The sequence below is a fragment of the Bubalus bubalis genome, chromosome 6, assembly GCF_019923935.1.
Source record: "Bubalus bubalis isolate 160015118507 breed Murrah chromosome 6, NDDB_SH_1, whole genome shotgun sequence".
In the NCBI taxonomy this organism is placed as follows: domain Eukaryota; kingdom Metazoa; phylum Chordata; class Mammalia; order Artiodactyla; family Bovidae; genus Bubalus; species Bubalus bubalis.
In genome coordinates, this window is record NC_059162.1 from 58,795,886 (window position 1) to 58,819,430 (window position 23,545).

At 39.7% G+C, this 23,545-nt stretch overlaps 1 protein-coding gene across 1 annotated transcript in view; it reads right to left on the reverse strand.

The window, feature by feature from the left end:
- DNAI3 (dynein axonemal intermediate chain 3) overlaps positions 1–11,393 on the reverse strand; it is an 85,235-nt gene extending 73,842 nt beyond the window's left edge. The window contains exons 1-3 of the mRNA XM_006047532.4: positions 11,246–11,393; positions 4,565–4,643; positions 4,124–4,162 (exon numbers count right to left, since the gene is read on the reverse strand). Of these exons, the coding sequence (XP_006047594.2) occupies positions 4,124–4,162; positions 4,565–4,628 (103 nt within the window). The 5' untranslated portion in view covers positions 4,629–4,643; positions 11,246–11,393. The remainder of the gene's footprint in view (positions 1–4,123; positions 4,163–4,564; positions 4,644–11,245) is intronic.
- Between the last annotated feature and the right edge of the window lie 12,152 nt (positions 11,394–23,545).

Sequence of the window (23,545 nt, forward strand, 5' to 3'; positions counted from 1 at the left end):
ACTCTATTTCCCTACCGTTATAGTAACAACAGTTAATGCAAACCTTCTCTGTGACCGCCCTGTGTAAGGAAGCGTGCATGTACTACCTAATTTCCCTTCTGCCTCATGCTCATGAGATGAGTGTCACTACCTCATTCTTCAGATGGGGAAGAAGCTCAAAGAGGTGAAGTCATTTGTGGCCACACAGTCATTAAGTGGCAGAATTATGATTCAAACCACATCTGTCTAATTCCAAAAGCTGTGCTCTTAATCTCTTGTGGTAAACAGAGTACTGCTTCCCCCAAAGACAGCCATATCCTAATTCCCTAAACCTGTGAACGTGTTGCGTTATATGACAAAAGAGACTTGCAGGTGTGATTAAATTAAGGATCTTGAGATGAGAAGGTTATTGGGCGTCTGAGGTGGGTCACGTGAAATCACAAGGGTCCTTATAAGAGGAAGGCTGGAGGGTCAATATCAAGGAGGAGAAGTGACAGGGAGGCAGAGGTCAAAGTCAGAGGATGATTAGAAGATGATACGCTGCTGGTTTTGAAGACAGAGGAAGGGGCCAAGAGTCAATTAACACTGGGAGCCTTTAGGTGGGAAAGGTAAGAGAACAGACTATCCCTTCAGAGACTCCAGAAGAACCAGCCCTACCGACAATTTGATTTTACCCCAGGGAAAGCAATTTCAGATTCCTAATCTCCAAAACTGTACAATAATAAATTTGTGGTGACTTCTTACACTGGCCATAAGCCATTAATATACCAATGATGTTCTAACTCGTATTAAAGTGTGACACACAATTTGGGTAAATTATTTAACTTTTGGGAGTCACAGCACCTCCATCTTCTAATGGCCACAGTAATGCTAACTTCCTAGGGCTAATGGGATGAGAGAAGTATTCCTGACACAAAGCTCAATAAATGTTAATTATGTGGAAAAATCACACATCATCTCTAGAAACCTCCAGACATTGCCTGTTAGGTCCTTGGTGGTGGTGATTTAGTTGTTAAGTAGTGTTCAACTCTTGCAACCCCATGGATTTAGCCTGCCAAGCTCCTCTGTCCATGAGATTCTCCAGCCAAGAGTACTGGAGTGGCTTGCCATTTCCTTCTGCAGGGCATCTTCCCCACCCAGGGACTGAACCTGTGTCTCCTGCATTGCAAGAAGATTCTTTACTGTCTGAGCCACCAAGGAAGGCTGTTAGAGCCTTAGGAGACATTTTTTAGCTAGTCTTTTGATCCCTTGGTCCTTGGTTGGAAACGGAATCCTACTCTCAAGCAGCATGACAGCCCCAAGACTTGAGTGACAGTTGGCAATTACAAGAAGCCCACAGCAAGGGAGTCTGGGAGTAGAGTAGAGAGAGAGGTTGTAGGACAGATCAGATCAGGTTGTAGGACAAGGGGATGCTAAATCAAACCCCTCAACTCTCACTACAAAGTGCTGAAATTTCTTTTTTCTTCCTTAAAGAAACATGCATGCATGCATGCTAAGTCATGGATCTGCTTACTAGTTAATTATTTAGTCATAAAATATTTACTAAGCACCTACTATGTGAAAAACATGGTGCTAGTGCTAGGGCATACAATCTAGAGGGGGAGACAGATGTTAAGCATATAAATACACTCAGAAACAAATAAGGACAAATGGTGACAAGTGCTACCCAGGAGAAAACTGGGTGAGAGATAGAACATAGGACTAAGGAGGGCAGGAGTGCTGCTGGTCTATTAGAAAGGAAGAATAGGGAAAGCAATTTACTCATTCACTCAATCAATCAACAAATATTTATTGAGTGTTTATTCTGTATCAAGATAGGCATTGGGGTACAGGGGTAAACAAGAGTTTCTATTCCCCTGAAGCTTGTGGGTGTGCAAGAAAGAAACAGAGAGAGAGAGAGAAAGGGAGAGATGGAGGAGAGAAGTGTAGGAGGGAGGGAGAAGAGAGAGGGTGAGAGGTAGCGAGCACACACAAGGGCGAGTCAGCATGGGTGTGTGTGTGAATAGGATATGAATGCACAAACAAATAAATATGCTCCGTCCTCATTATTCACAAATTTTGTACTTGCAAATTCACTTTTTAAAATGCATTTGTAACCCAAGATCAATGGTTGTGGTACTTTCACGTTCACTAGTGGACATGCTTTAAGGTGGCAAAAAATGTGAGTTACCCAATGTGCACGTGGCCAAGGAGGCTCTACCGTCTTCTACTTGCCCTCAAACCGCAGTGTCCTTCCTACTGCTGATGTGGTGCCACATTTTTTGTGCTTTGTATTGATGACTTGCCTGTTTAAAAAGGTCCCTGAGCTTACAGCTAAAGTGCTGTCTAGTGCTCCTAAGCGCAAGAAGGCTGTGATGTACTTTATAAGAAAACATGCGTATTATTAGAAAAACATCAGTCAGGCCTGAATTACAGTGTTGTTGGCTGTGAGTTCAATGTTAGTGAACCAACAATATATGTGTTTCCCTGTTTCTAAACATGAACTACATCATCTAAGAAAACTCGAAGAGAAAATTTCAACAACGACAAAAATAAAATTTGTTAGAATAAGATTATTTAGCCTCTAAAAGTAGGAACAACATCAATTTGGTTGTTTAAGTTATAGTTTATTTGCTTAAAAATCAGCTTCTTTCCTTGAAATAATAGAACCCTACATCCGATGGATCATCGAAAAAGCAAGAGAGTTCCAGAAAAACATCTATTTCTGCTTTATTGACTACGCCAAAGCCTTTGACTGTGTAGATCATAATAAACTGTGGAAAATTCTGAAAGAGATGGGAATACCAGACCACCTGACCTGCCTCTTGAGAAACCTGTATGCAAGTCAGGAAGCAACAGTTAGAACTGGACATGGAACAACAGACTGGTTCCAAATAGGAAAAGGAGTTCGTCAAAGCTGTATATTGTCACCCTGCTTAGTTAACTTACATGCAGAGTACATCATGAGAAATGCTGGGCTGGAAGAAGCATGAGCTGGAATCAAGATTGCCGGAAGAAATATCAATAACCTCAGATATGCAGATGACACCACCTTTATGGCAGAAAGTGAAGAAGAACTAAAGAGCCTCTTGATGAAAGTGAAAGAGGAGAGTGAAAAAGTTGGCTTAAAGCTCAACAGTCAGAAAACTAAGATCATGGCATCTGGTCCCATCACTTCATGGGAAATAGATGGGGAAACAGTGGAAACAGTGGCAGACTTTATTTTTCTGGGCTCCAAAATCACTGCAGATGGTGATTGCAGCCATGAAATTCAAAGATGCTTATTCCTTGGAAGGAAAGTTATGACCAACCTAGATAGCATATTCAAAAGCAGAGACATTACTTTGCCAAGAAAGGTCCATCTAATCAAGGCTATGGTTTTTCCAGTGGTCATGTATGGATGTGAGAGTTGGACTGTGAAGAAAGCTGAACACCAAAGAATTGATGCTTTTGAACTGTGGTGTTGGAGAAGACTCTTGAGAGTTGCTTGGACTGCAAGGAGATCCAACTAGTCCATTCTGAAGGAGATCAGTCCTGGGATTTCTTTGGAAGGAATGATGCTAAAGCTGAAACTCCAGTACTTTGGCCACTTCATGCGAAGAGTTGACTCATTGGAAAAGACTCTGATGTTGGGAGGGATTGGGGGCAGGAGGAGAAGGGGACGACAGAGGATGAGATGGCTGGATGGCATCACCGACTCGATCGACATGAGTCTGAGTGAACTCCTGGAGTTGGTGATGGATAGGGAGGCCTGGTGTGCTGCGATTCATGGGGTTGCAAAGAGTCGAACACGACTGAGCGACTGAACTGAACTGAACTGAACATGACGTACAGATATATGTTGCCCATGAGCCAGAGTTTGAAAAATATTATTATAAAAAAGCAACAACTTTATAAAAAATAAATAACACACTCTATAGTTACAAAAGGTCTCTCAATAATCATAGGATGTTAGATTTTTAAGAGACTGTTCAGTTTGAAATTCTCTCTTTCACTCTTTTAATCTTTCTTCAAAAAATTTTATTTTATATTCTAAATAACATGATGTACTTTTAGTACATGCACATTTTGTTCAAATTTCAATGTATAGTATTCTCCCTTGCTTATTGCATATTAAAATGTTGCAGAACTGGGGACATGGATTCTGAATTGTATTTCCACTTACCCATGCTCTCCATATTCAAGGGTTCTGCTTCTTCACTAACTAGAATATAATAAAATGATGTTAAATTTACATTTTTGAATCAGATATGTATCTTAGTCTTCTACCAAGTCTTAAAACATAAAACAGAAAAGCAAACACACAATGAAGACTTAAGCTATGTATTAATAATCAAATAGAAACTGAATAATTGTCTTTCTCACAGAATAATCTCATAATGATATATTTGCTATAACATTTATGTCATTTATTACATGATATTTAGTTGATATTATAATGATATGAATAAAAATAATAATAAATCCCCATGTTTTGAATTCCACTTGCGTTTGACTTTATGACAGCAAAAACTGTTTGGGAGATAATACCATAATTGTTTTGGCTGCTAAAAGATGTACAAATACTAAATCCATAAAAATCCCATAAATGAACAAACAGTCCTACCAGGTAATGTCATTTTGGTTTTGGCATGTTTTGTTCTCTTTCGTTTTTGAGGTTTTGGAGCCATGGCTCAGATTTTCAGCTGCATAAAGAGAGGATATCATTAGCATCATTTATAGTTTCAAATAATAAGTATTATCATCTAATAAACATAAGATTATATTTCCTAAGTTTTGTCTTTGGCTAAATCATCATGTGGGTTTCTCTAGTGGTTCACTAGTAAAGGATCTGCCTGCCAGTATAGGAGACACAGATTCAGTCTCTGGGTGGGGAAGATACCCTGGAGAAAGAAATGTCAACCCACTGTAGTATTCTTGCTTGGAGGATTCCAAGGACAGAGGATCCTGGTGGGCTACGGTCCATGGGGTCATAAGAATTGAACATGACTTAGCAACTGCTGCTGCTAAGTCACTTCAGTCGTGTCCGACTCTGTGTGACCCCATAGACGGCAGCCTACCAGGCTCCCCCATCCCTGGATTCTCCAGTCAACGACAGCAAATCAACATGTATCTTCACAGATGGGTGTTTTGTGACCAAAAGTTTATTGCAACAACAGTCTTCCTAGTGAGATCTTGCCATTCTAGGGGAGCCATTCAGCTGAAGCTGAAGTTTTGGCAAGAGATACTTCAAGGTTTCTGCCACAGATCCTGCCATGGAAGCACAAAAGAGGACATTGGATCCCCTGCCTCCTGCTACTGTTTCCATTTTAGGAAGCTGCTCTGTGCTGCCCTGTGCCTGGCAGGTGTCCCAGCTACAAACACAGGCTTAAAGTCCATAGGCAGGCACAGACTCACAAAGTGTATATATATGCATGATTTTTGAATAATAAAAATAAACCTAGACAGCGTATTAAAAAGCAGAGATGTCACTTTGCCGACAAAGATCCATATAGTCAAAGCTATGATTTTTCCAGTAGTCAAGTAGGGATGTAAGAGATGAACCATAAAGAAGGCTGAGCACTGAAGAATTGATACTTTTCAATTGTGGTGTTGGAGAAGACTCTTGAGAGTCCCTTGAACTGCAAGGACAGAAAGCCAGTTAATCCTAAAGGAAATCAACCCTGAATATTCATTGGAAGGACAGATGTTAAAATTGAAGCTCCAATATTTCGGCCACCTGATGCGAAGAGCCGACTCATTGGAAAAAACTCTGATGCTGGGAAAGATTGAGGGCAAGAGGAGAAAGGGGTGACAGAGGATGAGGTCGTTGGATGGCATCATTGACTCAGTGGACGTGAGACTGAGAAAACTCTGGGAGATGGTGAAGCCTGGAGTGCTGCAGTCTATGGCGTTGCGAAGTGCAGACACCACTTAGACTGAACAACAACAGAATTTAAATAGTACTTTTGTCCTAGAATGTATACATGTAACCACTGTCTTTATTTGCACTCTCAGAGAATACCTCCAAAAGTTTTCTGTGGAATAACTCAACAATTTTGATAGGATATAACATGTCCAAGGTCACTGCCATGACATTAAATCCCTGTCCTCTCAGTGATCAGCTCTGACCCATCTTGTTAGATGGGTAAGATGTGATTTCAGGAATTTGACCAGCAGGGTTTAAAAACAGACCCTTCTACCAGCTTAGTGGCCTTAGGCAAATTATTGTGCAATGGATGGCTCTGACCCACTATTTCAGCCTGTTGAGTCTCCTCCATCCTACTTCCCAGCCTTAGTGTAATTTCACATCTTGGACCTAGTCTTTTTCTCAGAAGATTTTTTATCAATGTACCCATCTCTATATTCTATCCCAGCTATATTTGACTTAAAGTACACAGAAACTTTGTGAAGGTCACCCAAACTCACCTGACATGTGGATACACCCCACCCCACCCCCCCAACATACACTATTTCACAAATATTTACTGAGTGACTATAATGTGCCAGATGCGTTCCCAAGTATTAGGAATACAGCTGTGAAAAAATAGGCAAAACTCCTGCCCTGATAGAGCTTATGCTCTAGTGGGGAAAGAGACAGCAAAGAAAAGAAAAAAATAATCAGTCCCTCAAATGATGATAACTATTATGGAGAAAAGGAAAAGCAGAGGGGGGTGTAGGAGGAGAGAGGGTGCATGCAGGGAGACCTCACTTAAGCAACATTGGAGCAAAGCCCCAAGAGAAGGGAGGGAGCTGGAAATGCAGGTATCTCGGGAAGAAAGGGTATTTCCAGGTGGAGGGAATGGTAGGTGTAATGGTTCTGGGGCAAATGTTTGCGTGGCGCTTTAGGAAAACACAAGAAGGTCATGATGGTTGGAGCAGAGAGACTGAGGGGAAGACTAGGACCTGAAGTTGGTTGGAGAAGTAATGGAGCTATATTAACAGTCAGTTTTGCTGTAGAAACAAATGTCCTTTGCTGTAGAAACAAATGCTCAGTAACATGCAACAGCAAACATTTCTTTCTTCCATGTTCTGTATTATGGCTGGGGTGAGATACTGCTCCCAGTCTTTTTCTGGGACACAGGCTGAAGGAGCAGTGCCTATTTGACACACACTACTTTTGCGGCAGAAGAAAAAGTGAGAGCTAATAAAATCGAGTAATGCTTTCTAACTCTTCTTGGCACTGGTACACTGTCCTTTTTTTCTGCTTACATTCCATTGGCTCAAACAAATCACACAGTCAATCCTGATAAGGGGGTAAGAATGTATGCTTCCATGTTAATAATGTATGCTTCCAAGCCATAATACAGAACATGGGTCGGAATGTATGATCCTCCTATAAGGGAGGTGGATAGTTGGGGGAAATTATATAATGTACCACAAGAAGGCTAGGTCATGGAGAAGGACTTTGGGTTTCACTGTGAACGAGGTGGGGAGCTTTGGACAGTTTTGAGCTGAGGAGTTACTTCACTTGACTTGATTCACATTTTGAGAATCACTGTGGCTGCTGTGATGCCAAGACTATAGCAAAGCAAGAACTGAAGTAGAGAATCCAATTACAAGACAGTCAATTATCCAAGAAAGAGATGGTGGCAGTTTAGATCAGGGAGGTGAGAGTGGCATGGAAAAAGTGACTGGATTCAGGATAGATTTTGTAGAACCCATAGTATATTTGCTGATGACTTGGATGCAGGTTCTGAGAGAAAGAAAGAGATCAAGGATGACTTTAGTGAGTTTTGCCTTAAGAACTGAAAGCATAGGTTTGCTGTTTATTGAGATGGGGATTCCCCGGGAAGAATAGTTTTGAAAGGGAAGATTGGGAGTTCAATTTGGGACATGTGAAATAGACTATATACTGAGAGGTTCACTTTCTTTCCTATCGTGACCTCTGTAACTGGCACCGTATACATACCAAGAAAAAATGTTAATGATTCTTTGGTCCTTCCTTCCCTTCTTCTATTCTTAGCTTATGAAATTTCAGTCTAAAAAAAAAGCTTTTGCCTAAACTGTGAATAACTTCCCTGGTGGCTCAGATGGTAAAGAATCTGCTTGCAAAGCAGGAGACCCATGTTCGATCCCTGGGTTGGGAAGATCCCTTGGATCTTCCCATTGGGAAAGACCCTGATGCTGGGAAGGATTGGGGGCAGGAGAAGAAGGGGACGACAGAGGATGAGATGGCTGGATGGCATCACCGACTCAATGGACATGAGTTTGAGTGAACTCTGGGAGGCCTGGTGTGCTGCGATTCATGGCATCACAAAGAGTCGGACATGACTGAGTGACTGAACTGAAATGAACTATTATTTACATTGTATTAGGTATTAAAAGTAATTTAGAGATGATTTAAAGTATACAGGAGGATGTGCTTAGGTTTTGCAAATAATACACCATTTTATAAAAGCACCCTTGGATTTTGGTATCTATGCGGGAGCCTGAAAGAAAAACCCTGCCATAGATACTGAGGGACAACTGTACTGAGTAAATGCTCTGTGCAACAGTTCACGTTCAAAACCTGTGATGATACTCCACTGATAATGAGCAGCATTGCATTCAGAGCTGTCCATGACTTGGTTCCAAACTAAAGATTTGCCTGGGACTGTATTTTTCTATGAGGCTTCAGGAAGGTAACAACTGCAAATGAAGGGATAAGTGACATGAATTACAACTGACATAATACAGTGATGTAAACAGTTGTTAGCTTCCTCTCTTCAGTTTATTCTGCTGTATTGCACATACCTGTTTACACATTCCCATCTGTTACATGTATGCCTGTGTGGCTCACAGCCATTCACGAGATTTTTAATTCTAAGAAAACCTGCAGCACTGGCACCTCATCTTCACCTAGTGTCTGTCTATGAAAGTATTACTTCCTTAAGACTTCTTCAATTATCTGACCTTGTTTAGATGGCCACCAGCCTCTTTATCCTCTTTTATCTTCCCAAAGTATATGTAAGTTCATCACGTTTGCCTCCATCACTTTCACTTTTGTTAAAAAAGAGAGATTTAGAATAAGATCCAAGACTAACATCTTGGGAGTCTTGTAAGTATGTCTCCAAGAACTGCTGCTTCTTGGTCAGTCTCTACCAAGATCCTGATGATTAAGCTTCAAGATTCTCCTGGGCTCTTCTGCCTTCTTCAGAGAAGTGCAACCCACCCTCCAGAGATAACTGTTTCTATAATATTTGTTAGTCTTCTCATTTCTCCCCTTCTAACCTACTTCCATTTATTTCCAAGATCAGATATTTACTTATTTAAGTAGATGCTAACTCATGACTTCTCCCTTTGATATATCTCCTGAATTCCAAGCTTTCCTCTCCCATAGCATCCTCTGGTTTAGGCCTTCAACATGTCCTCCTATATCAGGAGTTCCTGTCTTGTGCCATAAACCCCTTTGGCAGCCTGGTGAAGCCCATGCATCAGACAAAAACATCGGATTGCAAGGAATACATTATACTGAAATACAGTTATCAAACTATTTAAAAAATTATGATATAATAATTTATGTGCTTCTTTATTAATATATTAAATAAGATCTAGCAGTGGTTCTAATGACTGCCTTAATTTTGAAGAAGTGGTGAGCATAAATAATATAACATCCATGATATTACATGAAAAGGTATATAATATCTTTTGATGACAAAGTCACAGGTCCCGTGAATACTACTGTGGTTTGTTACCAGTGAATGCATTTCAATTAGTGGTTAGTCAAAATAAATATGCAATTTTTTTTCTGTCCATGGGTTCCTCTTCCCCTACCCTGCCACTAGACCAAGTAGATCATGGACATTTAACTTACTCCCCGCCTCTGTTCCAACCAGAACAGTCCCACAGGGCAGGACTTCAGAGTGCTCTTTCTAAAATGCAGATCTTTTTTTTTTTTCTGAGACTTTTTTATTGATCATTTCATTTGTTACGCACAATTAATTTGTAAGGTTGTAAATTTTTAAAATATAAATTTATTTTTTTAATTGGAGGCTAATTACTTTACAATATTGTATTGGTTTTGCCTAAAATGCAGACCTTAACAAGCCACTTCCCTGTATACTAGGGAATATAAAGTGGGTTTCTATCAGCCACAGAGGCATTCTCCTCCAGTGAAAGTGAAGTCGCTCAGTCATGTCCGACTCTTTGGAACCCCATGGACTGTAGCCTACCAGGCTCCTCCATCCATGGGATTTTCCAGGCAAGAATACTGGAGTGGGTTGCCATTTCCTTCTCCAATTCTCCTCCAGTAGTATAGAAATAGAATTCATTTGAAATGCAAGTTTCCTGGACTCCCACTGTGATTCTGAAGATCTGGGTGAGCCTGGGACTCTGCATTTTTAAAATTACTATGAGGCAGTCTTACATTTGTGGTCTGAAGACCAGATTTAGCAAAACAGGAGGGAGTCCAAACTGTAAGCATCACTTTTAACCCCCTTCGCAGCCAGCCTCATTACATCTATTCTTCTAGTTCTACTCTGGCCTCATAGAATTACTATCCATTCTCTAAACAGAGAGGGAAAACGCCCTGCCCTCCCCACCCCCCATCTTCCATATGATGCACATCTCTGCTTGCTGAAATCTTACTCCTTATAGGCTCAATTCAACCTTCTCTCTGAAACCTCTGCAACTTTCTCACTCAGGCTAATATAATCCTGTTTTCCTTGATACTTTCTAATCACACTGCAGCCTAGTTAATTATGCCAGGCTTCTGCAAAGCCAAGAGCCTCAAACTCAGAGCTGCCTGAAGGATTGCTGTAAGTGCATTCAGCATTCAGAATACACCGTGGGGAAAGAGAAATTATTGAACATCAATCAGGTTCTGGAAGTCAACAGAGGAATAAGACAAGGCCCTTACTTTCAAAGAGCTAATGTTCCTCTGTTTACCTTCTTCATGCCATCTACTAAAGCCCTTTCTTAAGTCCTGAAGACATCTAATCACTTCAATCCACATTAATCATTTCTTCTTTGATCTGCTATACCAGGATCATGCTGTTTTCCTTTTCATCCACCTATCCATCCATCCAGTAATTATTGGGTTTCTACTATGTTCCAGGCAATGTGAAAGCACTGGGAACATAAAACCTGTGTACAGGTACCGGCCCTCAAGGTTCTCAGAATGTCGTTAACTGCTCTCTCATTATTATTTTTGTCCCCTGGCTAGCCTGGAAGTTCTTTGAAAGCAGAGAAAGTTTTGTAGATTTATGGAGTCTTCACCATGTCTGGTACATCGCTGGCACAGCGAGTGTTCCTAATGCCCTTGAAAGAGGGAGTAAAATACTGACTTGTTTTCAAAACCTCCTTTCCCACTTAGAGCTTCCCTTACCTGATACTGCTAAACTGAAGGGAAAAGAAGCCTCTTCGCAATACCCTGGAGAAAAATTCCTTCGGGAGCTGGAGATGAGAGTTTGACTCTCCTCTCTCAGAAAAACAAGTCCTAAGAACACAGTCTAGTTCCCCCTGCAAACTGTTACCCTGACGCATCCGTTGCTAAGAGAAAAGAGGCTGGTCCTCTGCTGAGATTGACAAAACGGCCTCACCAATACAATGCCCGCTCCCTCCGGTCTCTTTCAGAGCAGATTTGTGATTGGTTGCCATGGTGATGACGTCACTCAACCTGACTCGAAGGGAGGCCAGCAAGTTTCCCACCAGTAAGGAAGGAGATGTGCAGTTTGAAAGCGTAGAGAGCTGCAACCTGGCCTAACTCCAGGACTGCCAGACTTGATCCATGCCTCGTCGGACGCAGAGCAGCCGTACCCAAAGGAGAACCGTTCTAGGGTGAGGTCTCTAGCATCAGGGAACGAAGGACGATGTGAAGATTTAGGGCTGCTGCTCTGCCTCCCCAGCTGCGACCTGAGGCCCTCCCTGGAACCTGCCCTAGATTTCCGTCTGAAGGAAAAAAATACGGCTCGATCGGGTTTCGCGGTGTCCTGGAACTTTTCACGTTTTACGTTTAATTCTTGCCAAAACAACTTTTGTACAGAGTGTGAGCCAAAATGAAAGTATGAATCTCCAGGAGAAGTTGATTAAATCCCTGTGCTACACCAAGGTTCGTTTTATCTATAATTATGGCTCCAAAGGGATCCATACGGTAAAGTTCATCTGTTACTCGCCCTCCCCTCCTTTAGAAAAATAATTAAAAATGCCTCATTTCTAAGCTGGCGGCATTTAATAAAGTAATTCAATTGATTTCTGTAATTGGTCTAAATTACTATTTTACACCCAATTAAAACGAAAATATTGGCAACAGCTTATAGATTCATAACATATCTGAAATTTAGTAACCCTGAACAAGATGACTTTATATGGTGTGTAGGAAGATCATGTACATTCTTTCAAATATCTGAAGAATTTATGTTTTTCAAAATGCAAAAATGCAAATAAATTTTACTAAATCAGTCATTAAAAAACAAAACTAGGAGGAAGTCTTATTATTGTGACTTTGCGAAAACCTTTTCCCGGGCTCTTCCACTTTCTCACATGGAAAGGTTCTTTCCTGGACTCAGTCCTGAAAAATCTTCTTTTCTTACTCTTTGCACTCTCCTGGTGGCATCATAACCATGCTGCTTAGCTTCAACCATTCCTCCAAACACATCAATGACTTCCATTTTTATACTCTCAGCCTAAAACATCTCTTAAATTCCAGACCTGAATTTCCACTACCTCTTGGATATTTTCAAGTATATCTAGCTCAGTTCATGGTGTTTAATGGTTGCTAAATAAAGATAATGAATAATTACTGTGCCAGAGGCATCACATTTTAGCAGAAGCAAAAAATCAGTCATTATTTTTCATATGTCTTTCAGATATCTTCAGAAACTTTTTTTTTACTTCTTTACTGTCCATTAGTTTGCAAAGCAAGAAATCTGAGTCACCCCTGACTCCTACCTCCCACAGTCAATATCTCTAAATCCTGTCATTTTCCTTTTCTAAATTATCTCTCAAATAATCTATCTCTTCTTAGCCATCTTCACTGCCTCTGACTTATTTTAGGTGGTAATAATAGTCTGTTGACTTGTTCTGTCTCTTGTTCTCTAATTGATCTGCCACAGGGCCACAGAGTGTTCTGAAACAGAAATTCAATCCTCTTAGCACCCTGCTTACATATTCTCAATCTGGCATATGAAACCCTGTACAAATAAGGTTCTGAAGGATACCTTAAAGATATCCAGAGGATAATGAGTTATGTTTTTAACCTCACTTCCTGCCTCTCACCTTAATTTAATCCACATTTTAGTGCAGTTTTTTTTTTCAGTTGACCCCCTTTAAGAGCTGAGAGGCATGGAACCATAAAGGTTGGGGCTTGGTAACAGACAGAGGGGTTACAGCTTGAAATGGACTTCTGCAACTGAGAGATGTTTGTTTCATACAAAAAATTCATGAGGTTTTAGCATTCTGCTCCACAATGTGTTCATGCTTGCCTTTGTTTTTTAATATGCCTAAAATCCTTATTCATTTATATTTCAATAAACTGGGGAAACTGTCCAAAATCACTATTAACTAAAATGGACATAACATTGAATAAACTCAAAAAAGCCCTGGGCAGCTGTGACATGCTCACCCTGGGGGTTTCCGCAGCTCCTGGCATACCACTGCCCAGGCCCGGGAGTCTGTGTATCCCAGGATGAGAGGCGGAGCTCGGTTATGCAGAGCCCTGGACTGCTCCCTAAATACGCCTTGCCCTTTAATAACTGTGCATCCACGTCTACCTCTACTCAACCTCTAATACCTTCCTTCATCTGCATTATTCAGTAAACTATTTTTCAGGACCAACTTAAATACCATATTCCCTGAAAGACACCCAGACACCCAACGGAATTAGTCACTGCTTCTTCTGTTTTTTGTTTATAGCAACTATTACATTGTGTGGCAATGGCTTGTTTGTATGGCTATCTCCCCCGTTAGACTTTAGGGCTGGGACAGTGTCTTATTCCATTATACTGCCGTTGTTTAGCACAATATCTGACATGGGTATTTAATATATGTTGAATCATTTAATTGATTAACTCTTCTTGAGACCAAATCTAGATAAAGCTCTCTAACAAAAGTTTCTTTGTATTCTTCCAAAGAGTTTTCTTTTCTTAAAAAAATTCATACTTCATTGCAGCCAGATTTAAGGAAGTAAATATTATAACCTTGTGATATGGATGATACATCAAGCATCAAGCCTTTGTGTCATCTTTACAGACATCCCAAAAGGATGGCATTTGGAGGAATGAGTCATAGATCCCAATACCAAGAAGGCTAGAAATCAAATGGAAAATGTTCAGTAATTTCTTCATGTTACAAATTCAAATTATAAATGAATGTTCTTTCATGGATGTGGTCCCCATGGTGGCTAGTGAACACTTCTATGCTCTCCCAGGGGATGCTGAGTGAAATCTGCTGGCAATTTGAAGATATTTAAAAATTAGTTTAATTAGTTGCTTCCCTGGTGGCTCAGACGGTAAAGAAGCTGCCTGCAATGCAGAAGACCCAGATTCGATCTTTGAGTTGGGGAAGATCACCTAGAGAAAGAAATGGCAACCCACTCCAGTATTCTTGCCTCGAGAATCTCATGGACAGAGGAGTCTGGAGGGCTACAATCCATGGAATCATAAAGAGTCAGACATGACTGAGTGACTAAACTTATTAGTTGAATGAGAATGTAATGAGTCAAGAAGCTGTTACTAAAAATACTTCTCTGATGGTTTAAGGACATCTTGATAACTTCAGATTGGGTTTACAGAGGGTAATCCCTTGGTGGCTCAGACAGTAAAGAATCTCCCCACAGTGAGGGAGACCCAGGTTCGATCCCTGGGTAGGGAAGAACCCTTGGAGAAGGGAGTGGCAACTCACTCCAGTATTCTTGCCTGGAAAATGCCATAGACAGAGGAACCTGGCAGGCTACAGTCCAGGGAGTCTCAAAGAGTCAGACACGACTAAGTGAATAACACTTTCACTTTCACAAATTAGATATGAGTTAGATTTTTGCTACTTTAGGACTTGATTTCCTCACCCCTACTCAGAATTCTGTTTAAGAGTTAGTTCAGCAACTAGAGCTTGAATACCCTTAATAGGAGTCATTATGTGTTTTGTTGGGCTTCTGTGGTGGTTCAGATTGTAAAGAATCCACCTGCAATGCGGGAGACCCAGGTTCCATCCCTAGGTCAGGAAAATGCTCTGGAGAGGCGAATGGCTATCCACTCCAGTATTCTGTCTGTCTGCATCAGTATGCATGGGAAAGAGAAAGGGTGGGAGAGAAGGAACTGTCTCTGTTTGAGCCCCAAGTTGCTGGGATTCTGACACGTTTGCACAGTGCTTGGGAAAACTATCATAATCTACTACCTGAGGAACTGAGGAGTATCCCAGAAGAGTACTCAGATTCAGAAATGAGAAAAGACCAAAAAAAAATCTGACCTGGGAACAAAGCTTTATCTATTGGGGAGAAGACCAATTGTGGCAATTCTAGGGGGAAAAAATGAACGGAAACTTCTATAAGAAATGAGAATATGTACAACACTAAAGTGAGATGATAGGCTTTCTTATGACTTCTGCACAGAATGGCTTGAGTCTAATGGTGACTAAAGAGAGCACAACCCTCACTCCCATCAAAACTGTTGGTACTTCCCCCAAATGAAGGTGGGCGCCTATGGACTGTCTGTAGGCTGTGGGCAGCCTGTGTCTCCAGAGGGACCAATGCAGGAGTTGAAGAGGAGAACACAGGGCCATGTGGTAGCAGAGTGGACTTATTTGTGAGTATAGATGAGACTCCACTCTTAACACCAGAAACAGTTGGTGAGTGAGAGAGTCGTACAGAGGTGATAGTCCTACAGTATCAACAGGCATCAGGAACCAATTCTATGTGTATACTTATTAATGCTATCAAGGTACTTTAAATTCTACTTTTTTAAGTGGATCATTCAAATAATACATTGTATAAAGTTAAGAAATTATGTTAGAGCCAAATTTGTCACTTTCTGGATAAATGACCTCAGACAAGCAGTTGAACTCCCTCTAACTCTGTTTTACTTCTGCAAAATCTGGGATAATAATGCTTTCCTCGGAGCCAAGTCACATAAAGAGTGAGAACGCCCACAATGCTGCTGAATATGGCTTTCTTCAAAAAAGATAACTCTTCACAGTATGAATTGGAAACAGTCTGTTAGTTCAGGTTTCCACAGGGGACTTCTTACATTCCAGGAGAGAGATAAAATTAATTCTTCTCTCAACCAAGTAGCTTCAGATTTGAAACAAAATCATGTTAATATTTTTGCCATATGAGGGTACAAATCACAAAAATTTTTTAAAAAGGGTAAAGTTCCCATTCCTGAGTTTAGCCAGTTTTCATATTTAAAGTTTGAACAGCTACGTATGTCCCCAGTAAAAACCTATTCAGAAGCAACTAGTTTAGAAAATTGTGTTTAATACATTTTTTTTTCAGTTTAAAGAAACCATATACATGTTTGTTAGCAGAAATCAGTTTTTCCCTATTCCCACTAGATATATAGTAAAAATAAAATTTTAAAGAATATTAGTATAAAGGGATACCAGATTACTACCTTGTCCAGATTACCCACAGATCTTAATTTGTCCCTCCCTCATAGCACTGCCATTAAAAAGGCCAACATAGTGCCTCAAATGTGGTATATGCTCAAAACCACCACAATATTGTAAAATAATTAGCCTCCAATTAAAATTAAATATATATATATATATACAATATAAAATTTTAAAAAAATGTGGTATATGCTCAATGGTGATTGTTGAATCAAAATTAATTTGAAACTCTCATTGCCTCTGCCCTTTGATGACAGTTGAAGGTAGATGTGAATATTCAACTGTCTACTAGACATTTCCATTTGGATGTCTAATACAGGGTTATCCAGAGTGTGACCCTCGGATCAGAATCAGTCAGGAAATATTTGTTACCAGTCCAGGAAATATTTGTTAACAATCTACAACAAAAGAAGTACTGAAATCAAAGTTGCTTAAAACCTTTCTAGCATTTTGATAGAGTTACTGGTTTTTATCACATATGAAAAAAACTGGTTTGTACTCTAAATGTCTTTATTCCATTTTCTAGGAATATATTTGTATTGTATTTCACAGAAATATCAGTCTGAGAGAAATGGAAACAAAACCAAATACATTGCTTCCAACAGATAGTTTGAGAAGCAACTTAACTGACATCTCAAACACAAGTTCAAAACTGAACTCCTGATTCTCTGCTGAACTGATGAACTACCTGCTCATCCTGCAGTCTTCTTCACCTCAAGTGATGGCCACTCCATCTTTACAGTTATTTAGGCAAAGACCCAAGAATCATCCTCTGAGGCCTTTGCTTCCATCCTTCACCCTTTTGGGATGTATTTTCGATATGGCACTCAGAGGGATGCACTTGTAAAACATAGGTCATATCATACCAGTCATCTGTTCAAAACTCTCCAAAGGCTCTCATTTCACTCTGTGTAAAAGCCTAAGTACAAAGTTTTCACAATGACCTACAAGGTCCAGCTTAATCTGGCCCGCTACTAGTCTCATTTCCCACCATTCTTCCCTGTGGCTCACACCTCTGCAGACACACTGGCCTCCTCGGGGTTACTCGAACACACCAGGCATGGTCCTGCTCTGCACTAGCTGTTCCCTCTGACCGGAACACTTAAACCAGATCTCCTTCACGTTTTTGCCAAAATGCTAACTTCTCAATTAGGCCTGGTGGTGGTTTAGTCGCTAACTTGTGTCCAACTCTTGCAACCCCATGGACTGTAGCCTGCCAGGCTTCTCTGTCCATGAGATTCTCCAGGCAAGAACACTGGAGTGGGTTGCCATTTCCTTCTGCATCAATTGAGCCTACCCTCACCATATTTAAAATGGCAACTTCTCAATTCTCTTCCCTTCCCATTCTCTGCTTGATTTTTTCTGACAATATTTCTCACCTTCTAAAACACTCTATGGGCTTCCCGGGTGGTGCTAGTAGTAAGGAACCTGCCTGTCAATGCAGGAGACAGAGGCACAGGTTTGATTCCTGGATGGAGAAGATCCCCTGGAGGAGTGCATGGCAACCCACTCCAGTATTCTTGCCTGGAGAATCCAATGGACAGAGGAGCCTGGCAGGCTACAGTCCATAGGGTTGCAAAGAGTCAGACACTACTCAAGTGACCTAGCACACATGCACTCAAGACACTCTATAAATTCCTTATTATACTTGTTGCCTCTCTTTGCCACTAAATTATGAACTCTATAAGGGCCAACTATTTTGTCTTTTTTACTATACTGCTGCATCCCCAGTGCCAGAATCTGTTTGATAGAAGGTGCAGCATATAATGTTCATTAAATGATCTGGAACAACCACTTTGGGGAGTTATTTGGCAGTATCTAGTAAAACTGAAAATGTATGTATCCTATAATCCAGCAATTCCACTCCTGGATATTTACCCTAGAGGAATTCTTACATGTGAGGAAATGGTTCATATATGTTCACTGTAAAATTTTTGTAATGGCAAAAGATGGAAACAACCTAAATGTCCATTAGTAGGGAAATGGATCGAATGCTATGGTACAGTTAATAAATTGCCATAAAACTGCTAAAATAAATAAACTTGCATGGATATAACTCAGAGCCAAAATGGTGAGGTGAATGTTGAAGACTTATGTACAGAACAATGCCATTATTGACAAAAACATGTATGAGCTACTTCTGTTTATTATGGGCACATGTATGTGAGGAAAACATTACAAGTGAACTATTGAGATGATTCATACCCATTCATGACAGAAAGTTCCATTTCGGGAGGGATTGTTAATTTTACAATGTTTTATTTTTCATTAGATAAAAAGATTGGAAATGAAATAATATGTAAAATTTGTTGCATTTGAGGTTGTGAATATTGAGTGAGATTAATGGGTTTTTTTTTGTACTTTTCTGTATTTAAATTTTTCTTAATTAAAAAAAATTATCTTCTAGACTGTAAGATTTTTAAGAGCTGGAACTATGTTTTATTCATATTCCTATCCGTAGTACCTAATACTCTTACTAGAATATAGGAAATTCTCAAGATATACTTGAATATATACGTATTGTATAAATAAACATTTTAATTTTAAAAAGGATAAGGAACTAAGAGGTAAATAAGATGAGTGGTGCAGATATAAAAAGAAAGGTAGGAAATATTTTGGATGGACTATGCATGACCTGGACTTCCCTGGTAGCTCAGCTGGTAAAGAATCCACCTAAAAGGCGGGAGACCTGGGTTGGATCCCTGGGTTGGGAAGATCTGCTGGAGAAGGGGATGGCTACCAACTCCAGTATTTTGGCCTGGAGAATTCCATGGGCCATATAGTCCATGGGGTTGTAAAGAGTCGGACATGACTGAGCAACTTCCACTTTACTATGCATGACTTAATACTCATGTTTCCTAAGGCTCTCAGCTGACCTAGGTTACTCTGAAACAGACAGGATTTTTGAGAAGAAGATAAAGTTGTGAAAAAAGCTCTTTTCCATGGGTCAGTTACCAAGAAGGCTATAGGGGATTCACTGGTTATTGCGGTAGTGTTTCCAAATTCCCAAAAGAAATCAATCTTTAAGATTCAGACACAACACATGTATACCTGTGGCGGATTCATTTTGATATTTGGCAAAACTAATACAATTATGTAAAGTTTAAAAATAAAATAAAATTAAAAAAAAAGATTCAGACACAACGACAGCAAAAAAAAAACTCCTGAAATAATGACCTATTTTATATTTTTCATAACCCTTTTTCACGTTTTTAAAATATAATAGTAACCATGATAATAAGCAACAATTTTACTGTGATAGGGTTATATTAAGAGTTCCAGAGATTCCTTCTGTTTTTTTAAAAAAATAACAAAAGTGTCATTTATTATCATGATGAACCAATATATTGGACAAGATGGTATATTTCAGCTGTACACTACCTGTTATAGATATTTCATAATAAAATCATTAAAAGAGGTAAGCATTAATGCAAAATAAATTCTAAATAAAAATAATTTTTATAGATAAAAAGTAAAAATTAATATTAAAAACTTATTCTTCAAATGAGAACTTAAAACACATAAACATTAATTGCCTTATCCAATAGATTTGATATTTGTTTTGCAACAAATGTTCCAGGTGAGAGAAAATTCCTCTTACTCTGTGTTTGATGTTGGTTCAGAGGTTAAAAGTGTTTCCAAAAGTATTATCAGATTGGGCATTAGAGTATCTGTTGTTTTTTATAAGTTCAATTACTTTTTTCACTATGAAAATATGTGGTCTGTTTTACAAAGAACTGTATCTTTTAGTGAATATTCAAACTCTGAAAAATGCAGCAAACATGATTAGATAATATTCAAACCATGTAACACTGGGATTTCCTAGCAAGAGCAATAATATTACATATAAATATGTTGAAATCACCAATTTATGAAGTTATTTTTCTTACAAAATGTTATTTCTCAAAATACCATCCACTGGATTAGCACATTTTTGTATTCTATATGTATATAAATTATTAATTATATACATATATATTAAACATTAATTATATAGTATATATATATAAAGCATATTACTATTTATGTTATTTGTAAGAAGTACTCAACAGCAAAGCCAGGAATACAGTTTAAAATATGACAAGTTACAAGCAAGACAGACTTCTTAGATATTAACCTTTCTAATATGCTCCTGACATGCTTCCAGAAATGTTTACCTTAATTTTTGACTCTGTATGTAAATATTTCGGAGAAGGCAATGGCACCCCACTCCAGTACTCTTGCCTGGAAAATCCCATGGACGGAGGAGCCTGTTAGGCTGCAATCCATGGGGTCGCTAAGAGTCGGACACGACTGAGCGACTTCACTTTCACTTTTCACTTTCATGCATTGGAGAAGGAAATGGCAGCCCACTTCAGTGTTCTTGCCTGGAGAATCCCAGGGACGGGGGACCCTGGTGGGCTGCCGTCTATGGGGTCGCACAGAGTCGGGCACGACTGAAGTGACTTAGCTTAGCATAGCATAGCATAGCATAGCATGTAAATATTCCCTGTCTTCCTTTAGACGATGTCAGTACTGTTCCTGCTGGCTCGGCAGTAAAGAACGAGCCTGTCAATGCAAGAGACGCTGGTTCGATCCCTGGGTCGAGAAGATCCCCTGAAGGAAATGGCAAATGCGCCAATATTCTTGCCTGGGAAATCCCACCGGTAGAGGAGCCTGGAGGGCTACAGTTCACGTGATCGCAAGAGTCAGACACGTCTTAAGAGACTAAACCACCACCATCAGTATATATTGTATTGTATATATTGCTCTGAGCCAATAATATCACTATGTTGATTGCAAAAGCTTAATTTTCCCCTTTACATTGTTTTAGCACCTTTGTTAAAAATCAATTGACTGTATGCTAGGAATCTATTTTGATAGATTCCTACAAAATAGATAGATAATAGAAATATATATAATTGATAGTCTGTTCCATTCTGTTTTATTTTTGTATGTCTTTTTTCATAAACTCCAAACTGTCATGCTTATAGAGCTTTATAATAACTCTTGAAATCAGGTAAGGCAAGTCTTTAAATTTTGCCATTATTTTAATATATTGCTTTGGCTCTTCTAGATTCTTTGTATTTCCATTAAATTGGGATGACCCAGAGGGACTGGGGAGGGATGTGGGAGGGGGGTTCAGGATGGGGAACATATGTACACTCATGGAGGATTCAAGTCAATGTATGGCAAAACCAATACAATATTGTAAAGTAAAATAAATAATTAATTAAAAAAGAAAAAAGAAATAGCCTGTCAGTTTGTATAAAATTTTGATTGAGATTGGATTGAATCTATCAATGAACTTGGTGAGAACTGACATCTTAATAATACTGAGTCTTGCAATCTATGAACATAGTTGAGTTTTTCACTAATTTAGATTTTTCAAAAATAAAAATTTAAAAAGGATTAATATTTGCAAGTGTATAAAATAGGCCAGGCACAGTAATGGGTGCTTTGTATGCTTCCAATTAATTAAAATTCATTATTCCTTTTAGTCAAATTATATGTGGAAGAAAATGGGAAGGTGGAGAGCTTAAGCAATTCCCTGAGGCCAGGCAGTAGGTGGCTTAGAAGGGAATTTGGGCCCCTAGGTGCCTGACATCATGGGCTTCCCTGGTGGCTCAGTTGGTAAAGAATGTGCCTGCAGTGTAGGGCACCCCAGGGTAAGCCGAGTGTGGAGAAAAAGAGAATGAGCCCAGCAGTCAGGCAGAGAAAAGGAAATTTATTAAAGAGAATGAAAGGGAGAATGGCCCTTGAGAAGAACCAGCAGCCCACCGTTCTGGTGGATCCCTCTTATACCCCGTAGATGGGAAATCAGGTCCCCTGAAGCGGGATGGTTAGTTTAGCCTGAACTGGAGTCTGGCCATCATGTAGTCTTGAGAGAGCCTCAAGTGTCCCATGGCAGGGCGGTCACATAATGTTGAGAAAGTAAGTGCCAGCAGCAAAAACAGAATGTCGCTTAAGCAATGTGGTCAGTTTCATGGGTCACTGTGACTATCTTTTGTTTGTGAGGTCAGCACAGTGAGCCATTTTAACAACGGGCCCCCATGCAGATCCCATCACCAGGTTTGATCTTTTGGTGGGAAGATCCCCTGGAGAAGGGAATGGCTACCCAGTCCAGTGTTCTTGCCTGGAGAATTCCATGGACAGGGGACCCTGGCAGGCTATAGTCCATGGGGTCACAGAGAGTCAGAAATGACTTACTAACTTATTTCATCTGCCTGACTCCAAAGCCTGGCCTTTTCTATTCACCAGCCTACTTAATTCAGCTCTAACTAGGACTAGCACTTAGGCCTGCAAAACCCTCTAAAGTTCAGATTGTTCCTGAACAATCAAGCATTTCAAACTCCCACCATCACTGTTATGGTGGAGAAAGTGCAAAATGTGGAGGCACAGAGGCATAAAAGATTAAATTACGTTTTCCAAATTGCACTTGAGAATTGAATGTGCCAATTAGACCCCTGTGACTACCTTGTTCACAGCACTTGAAATTCGAGTTCACGAACAGCATAAAATTCTTGTACCCCATTGCAAGAAAAGATATTCCCATTTATAAACTACCTATGCAAATTATTCTGGTTTAGGATTTGGAAAAGTTTTTGTAAAATATCTAAAAGCTCTTGATATGATTTGAGGAATGACTGGTTATGGAAATTCAGTGACCTTTACAAACTAGCTCAAAGCCAAAAAAAGAAAGAAATCAATGAAAACAAATCCAAATTGGTATCATTAAAAGTAATCTAAGTTCCTGATTCATTATTCCTGATGAGTTTAATTTAAAAAAAGAATTCATGAAGAAAAAGGTTACAGTTGGAGATCTATTCTCAAAAAAATTGTCAATGACAGATTAAAGTCCATCCAGTTAGAGACCACTGCAATGGGATTTTACAGTGTAGGGAGAAATGGAACTCAACTCCTAATACAGCATGGCAAGTGGAAATTTGCAGGGTAGGGGGTCAGTGGATGGAAAATTACTAAGAGAAAATAGGACTAAGGGGAGTTCTGGCGAAATTAATCTAGCAGGATTCTTGTGAAAAAGAGCCAGGATGATCAGACATCACCTGGGGAATGGTGGAAGATGTGGAACCTGATCATATATTTA